At 49.8% G+C, this 6,757-nt stretch overlaps 1 protein-coding gene across 1 annotated transcript; it reads left to right on the top strand.

Moving 5' to 3' along the window:
• The first annotated feature begins 2,999 nt into the window (after positions 1 to 2,999).
• MSC (musculin) lies at positions 3,000 to 5,916 on the top strand. Its single transcript, XM_032316686.1, has 2 exons — positions 3,000 to 3,801; positions 4,696 to 5,916. Exons 1-2 carry the CDS (start codon positions 3,292 to 3,294, stop codon positions 4,780 to 4,782), a joined length of 597 nt encoding a protein of 198 aa, XP_032172577.1. The 5' UTR covers positions 3,000 to 3,291; the 3' UTR covers positions 4,783 to 5,916.
• The last annotated feature ends 841 nt before the right edge of the window (positions 5,917 to 6,757 follow it).

The raw sequence follows: 6,757 nt of genomic DNA, 5'->3' as shown, positions 1-6,757 counted from the left end.
AAGTCCTGCGGCACAAATCTGGGTCAGTTCCCAATCTGATACTTAGCTGTGTGATGTTGGGAGAAACAATTCACAGTAATAAAAATGATTGGCATTTATCAATCTTCTTCTACGTATGGGGCTCTGGCCCAAGCAATTGCTTATATACATACATCTTCTTCCTTAAGAGGCAGATAACTCATTTTATAGATTAGGAATCTGGGCCTCAGAAAAAGTAAATTGCCAAAGGTCATACAGCCAATAAGCAGGAAGACCAGGATTGCAAGACATTATTAAATGTATTAATGTTTATTTTGTAGTGTAACTTTAAGCCCACCCACTCCCTACTGCATACTTAAAAAGCACATCTTAAAGAACTTCAAGGCCATTAATGGATACCATAAACAACTGTATATTCATGCTGCAAATCTAAAAGCTTGCAATGCGTGGACAGATAGGAATTGTTTTCAATATGCTTTAAAAAAATACAAAGCTAAAACCTTTCTTATTCATTTGCAATGTATGGTAACTTGCCAAAACAATTCAAACAGCCAAGCTCTCAGAAGAGATAAGTATACTTGTACAGTTCAGCTCATGGGGCTGTTGCATTGAGAGAGAAGGAAAAGTAAAAGCATGTTCAAAGTGTAAAGAGGTGACAAATGTCAGATATTGCAAACATGTTTAAAGCAAACTACAGTTATATACTAATATGAAATGTATTTGATGATACACTAATCTTCGTCGGGAGTCTGCACCTTGAAAAAAGAGTAAAAGAATGAAAATATAACTAAAAAGAAAGGAAAGGAAAGATGAAAGAAAGATAAAAGAAAATAATGAAGAGACCTGTCTTTCCTGAAGGAGAACAGAGGGAGGGGAAAAAGAAGAGAGATACAGAGGAAGGAAAAAGAATGGAAAGAAGGAAAAATAGAGCATCCAAAGAAAAGAACATAAAAGAAAAAGAGAAAGAAAAAGCTATGAAAAAGAAATAAGCATGAACTGTTGGGGTCAGTCAGTTCCTTAAGAAAAAGAAACTGGCCATGACCTGATTAGCGTTGAGGCTGGGTTTAGGTTTTTTGTGACTGTTTAGAGAAAATCTAGCACTTTCCCCACCATTAATCTTTTCTAAAGAAAGACTTTGTTCTGCACCTGTATAAACAATCCAGATTTTTAAAACCTATATGCCTGCCTCTAATGTGTGAGACTATGTATTTATACTGATAGATTCAAGTCATCAATAGGTGATGCAGAAAGCTAGCCTGAGATCTCCTTTTTACATCTTTCTGCTCCCCCTTCTCATTTTTGTCTTCCCTCCTTCTCCTGGTGCACCTAAAGTCAAGTTCAAGTTCAAGCACTCCTATAAAGAACTCCATACTCAGTCCTATACTCCCTGCCTTTTCCCATCCCAGAGAGAACCGAAAATGAGGGGTATTTTTACTCAAGTGATCCCAAAAGGAGCCCCTCCCCCATCTCTCAACAAAATGACAAAATACACAGGGAGAAAACCTCTGCAAATGAGGGTGACCGGGAAGGGGTATGTGAAACATCCCCCATGAGGGCGGGCTGGCCTGGGAGACTAAGGTGGAACGCTGCCTGAGTGATGAAGTCAGCCGGGGCCAGCCACCTGTTGTGGCACTTCAAGCAGGAAGCTGGGAGCATTTGTTCGGCTGAGGAGCTAGTGGAGGGAAGCTGGCCCCATGGCTTCTGCTCACTCTGTCCTGGGCTGACTGCACATTTGTTTCCTTGCACTGTGCTGGGTTTGGGAACCTACGAGCTTTAGGGGAAGGACAAGTAAACACATTAGCCGGGTGTGAAGATTCAGTTTCCTCATTGTAAAACAGAGGGATTATACCCCAACCTCATAGCGGTTGATTATTTTGTTGTTTTCTTTTAATTCCTCACTGGGCAGTCATAAGGTGCCTAGCCCCGTGCCTGGCACATAGCAGGCACTCAGTAGCTGGCCAGTGGTGTCTGCCTCCAACATGAAGTACCATCCCTCCATGAGGTACTGCAAAGATCCTCTGAGTTAGAATGAGACCGCAGTTTCCTTTTGTTTCCTTTGGGGCTGAGGGGAGAGGGCTTATTTTTGGTTGACATAGGACACCTTAGTTCTGGATGCTGTTTTGTCATTTTTATTTTAGAAGATTGTGCTGAGTTAGCATTCTGCATCCTGGAGTGTGCTCTTCAACACACAATCTAAAATAGTAATTAATTCCCTAGACTATAACTCAAAGAATTGGGGCAAGATCCTCTATCTAATGCATTGTGCTATTAAAAACAAAATCAAGCATGAAATTCCCAAGACATTGGTAAACAGCAAATATAACAGCTTGGGTGTGTGTCGGGGGAGGCGTGTCGCATGGAGGAGCCAGGGATGCTAAACGTGGAGTTCAAGTCCATATTCTACTTGCCAGCCTGAAGATTTGGGGTCCTTTACTTAAATACCTATCTCTGCGTTTTAGCTTGAAGTTCTGCAAAGTGGAGGTAACATTTAAATCACAGATGTTGTTTGAAAATGGAACGAACCAATGTAGTAAAACTTGTTTTATAAATCATAAAGCCATATTATAGGGAAAAGAGGAAGAGGAAAATGGGAGGTTCGTTAATTGTGGCGGGTTGCTCAGTGTCATTTGCTTGTTTTGCTTTTACGCTTTTGTCGGGCAATCCTTGTGTAGGCCGTCATACATTACGCGTTTTGAACTTGGGAAATAGAGCTCCGCTGAAAAGATGGGGAGAGAAGCAGAGGTCGAGATCCGGGGTTTCTAAGTGTCTGGCAATCTTCGCCCTAAGACTAGTTGGGGGTGGAAGTAGAGTGGGTACGAACAAGGTCCCCTCCTTCACTCTCCCGACGCACGTTCATCATCTCTCACTGACAATCTGAGGGTCCGACAGACCTGGGGCCCCAAACCTCAGTGGGGAGAGACTTCCCCTTCCCCGCCCCCACCAACAGATCCCGAGCGCAGAAAAGCGGTCCCCACCCCTTCCACGCCCCCGCCCCACCTCTTGCCCCCCTTTCCAACTCCCTCTGCTTGGCCCGGGTGGTTTGTTCCGAGGAGTACAAATAAATAGCCCTGTCAAAAGGCGCAGCTCGCGGCAGAGCGCGCAGAGCCTGAGCGGGGACGCCCACTTCTCCGGGGCGCTCTCCTAGGTCAGCGGCAGGGCTCGCTCCCGCGGCCCCGGGCTTCCTACCCAGGTCTCGAGTCTTCCTCGGAGTTCGGCCCGGCCCCCGCCTCCGCCAGAGGGAGCGGAAGGCCGAGACCATTAGGTCGGCCTGGGGGCGGAAGGCGGGCGCGCGTGGGCGTGGGGGACGCAGTGATGTCCACCGGCTCGGTGAGCGACCCCGAGGAGATGGAGCTGCGGGGGCTGCAGCGCGGGTACCCGGTCCCCGCCTCCAAGAGGCCGTCCCTTCGCGGCGCCGAGGGCAGCTACATCTCTCCCAGTGACAACTCTTCCGCCGAGGAGGAAGACCCCGATGGCGAGGAAGAGCGGTGTGTCCTGGGCGCGGCCGGCGGCGCGGAAGGCTGCAAGAGGAAGCGGCCGCGTGTGGCTGGGGGCGGCGGCGGCAAGAAGCCCCTCCCGCCCAAGGGCTCGGCCGCCGACTGCAAGCAGTCGCAGCGGAATGCAGCCAACGCCCGCGAGCGCGCCCGGATGCGCGTGCTGAGCAAAGCCTTCTCCAGGCTCAAGACCAGCCTGCCTTGGGTGCCCCCCGACACTAAGCTTTCGAAGCTGGATACGCTCCGGCTGGCTTCCAGTTACATCGCGCACCTGCGGCAGCTGCTGCAGGAGGACCGCTACGAGAACGGCTACGTGCACCCGGTGAACCTGGTAAGCACCCGCGCGAGGCCCGGGGCGAGAGGCCGGGATATGCTCGGGGAGCTCCCGGGCACCAGGCACAGTCAGCCGGCGGGGGAGGAACCTGTAAGGGGGGTCTGGAATGGGTGGTGAGGAGTCCAGTTAATTTTCTTAAAACCAGGGGAAGGGCCAAGCCACTTTCTCGAAGAACCTTCCACCCTTCGGTGTTTTCTTCATTCTGATCATTGTACCTGGTACTTTGCCCCGTGGCATCTCTTGGCTAATATCCTACGTCCGGGGTGAGTCTGGGTTCCATATGCATCCACTACCCGGTTGCAGATCAAATGGCAGATCTCTCTCGCCCAGCTTTTTCAGCTAAGAGTCTGACCGGTTCGATTTAACAAGCCCTATTTTCTGAAGGGAAGGAGGAAAGGCCCGAGCTCTATTTAAAAGCCTTTGGATTTTTAAAAAGGTTCTTGCAGAATATGAAAAGTTTCCCCAAAAGGGATTTGTCTGGAAAGTCCCTCTCAGACCTGCCAACTTTCCCGGCTGGAGAAAGAACCTATTCCAGTTCCTACTCGGAATGGAAGGCTGAGTGTGTGTGTGTGTGTGTGTGTGTGTGTGTGTGTGTGTGTGTTGGGGGGAAGGGAGTTAAACAGACAAAATCCCAAACTCATGCAAGTTTCACCGAATCATCCTGAGGGCAAAGACCAGAAGGAAGCATGGACAGACGTCTCATGTCTCACACAATCAAAATTCAGAAAAATTAAAATCCTAATTTAGAGGGAGGACACCGAAATTCTCAGAACACTGATAAAATCTGAGTTACTAAAAGCCAGGGATATTCCAGGGGTCACTTAGGAGAACGGTTTCGGTTTGAGACAGTACTTTCTCCTTCAGTATCTGACGCTCTTTTGGATTTTACAGACATGGCCATTCGTGGTGTCGGGACGACCCGACTCGGACACCAAAGAAGTTTCGGCAGCCAACAGATTATGTGGGACCACCGCTTAGATGGAACACAGTTGCTGGGATTATTGTTGAAGCGTCTGTGTTTGGGGGCGGAGAGAAAGGAGCGTGAGAACCACCACCCCCCGCTCCCGCAAGGGAATGCGGGGAAAGTTCCATCGGATTCTCCTAAATTCTCCTAGACAGCTCCCCACCCGAACTGTGAACACGACACATGGCGGGTGTCGGGATCAGTGCCCGAAGGGTTGGCCGTGCGGCTGTCATCGCAGGACGCTGAGGGCTGCGGCTGCTGCGGATCCCCGGGAGGACAGTTTGCCTCTCCAAAAAGAGCTTCCTTCTGTCAGTACAGCGCGGAACCAGATCCAACCTCGGACCTTAGCAGTAGACTAACCCGGCGCCAAACCGCCTAGGAGTTAGTTTCCCGACGGAGCCAGATCTCTGTCGATGACCGCACGGCTCTGCACAGCACAGGCGCGTGCTAGGCTAGGCGATGCTTACTTAGAACCTGCTCAGGACGATTGGCTTTAAAGACAGCAGTGTTCGCGGGAGACCAACATCGGGGCGTGTTTTTAAATTGCAAAGACGGGAGAGTGGCGTACTTGGGCCAGGTTTGTACCCCCACAGGGCAGCAGCCTCCTAGATGAAGGGGCTGCCCTCTGCACAGGGAGAGATGGAAGCACGCTTTCAGGGACCACCCGGGCCGGGGTTTGACGGGAGCGCTCTGGGCGGTTCTGCCTCCTCGTGGCGGTCAAGGCCTTCTCTCCCCCCAGGCTCCCGCCCCTTCCTAGCCGGGCTTCTGTCTGTGCTCTTACCACCTCCACGTCTGGACTTGAGCCTCCCACCCCTGCGCCCCCCCCCCCAACCAAGCTCGGGCTTCTTGGGGCCTCCGTCCACTTCTTCCTCCACACCTCTTTGCAGCACCCCTCCTCCGGCTCCCGACCACCCCCAGCCGGCCTCCCCTACCCAAGCTCTGGTGGCCTCCTCCTGCAGCACAGCCTCCCCGTGCCCACGTTCGTCCTTGCTGGAGGAGTGCGCTGGGTGGTCCGCTGAGCCGATTGGGTACCTAAGGACCCGGCTCAGGGGACACGCGCCGCTGTCCCGAGGCTTCTCTATCACAATACTAGCAAATGTAAATAAATTTATTTTTGTATGAATAAAAAAAGGCATTGTGAAATCTGAGTGGCCCTGGGCGCTGTCCGAATGTGGTCTTTGTTGCCCTTTACCTAGTTTGGTACGGAAGTTCATTTAGAGGGGCCTTCTTGGCTCCAGACTGGGATTGGTTCTTTCTCGGCCGAACGGAGCTGATCCCATTGGGATCACTGTATTTCCAAATGTAACTCTCATTACTTTCTATTCTTCTGATTCTTCTGGAGGCCAGGGTTCCTGGAAGGCAAGAACCCAAGGCTTAGTGTGCCTGAAGAGTCTTTTGGGGCCAAGGCCACGTTGAGATGTATATGCTCGCTCTACAAAGTAATATAGGTGCGTGTCTTACATTTACACACACACACACACACACACACACACACGATGCTTTCTCTCACATAAAGCACACTCCAGACCTTACAATTCTAAGTTTTTCAGGAACCCCTACAGCCCACATACCGTTTTCGGGGTGACTCTCAGGTCTAATAGGCAGAATAAAATTATAATACAAGCGGCAAGTTGTGTTTCAGTTGAGCTTTTTGTTGTTGTTGTTTTTCAAATAATGTTTATATAGCGTTTTTAACTTACACCACCTCATTTTCCTTGTTGTTTTCTTCCATTTTCACTGCAATTTCTTGGGAAGTAATAACCTGGGAAATCATCATATGGTTTTTTTAAAATGCCTGTCTTTTTTTAAAAGCTGCATTCCATGTGTGGAACATTTAGAAAATTTGTGAAAGTGTGAAGGATAAAACTACCTAAACATCTGCCCAATTTGGGGTGTGTTCGTTATTTTATAAAATCAAAAGGCAGTTTTTCTTGACCAGAAAGAGAAAATACAGCTGGAGTTTAGGAGGTGAGAGGGAGGTGGGGGGTG

Source organism: Mustela erminea, chromosome 16 (genome assembly GCF_009829155.1).
Source record: "Mustela erminea isolate mMusErm1 chromosome 16, mMusErm1.Pri, whole genome shotgun sequence".
NCBI classification, from domain to species: Eukaryota; Metazoa; Chordata; class Mammalia; order Carnivora; family Mustelidae; genus Mustela; species Mustela erminea.
The sequence above is the reverse complement of the archived record's forward strand: the minus strand, read 5'-3'. Positions and strand labels throughout refer to the sequence as shown.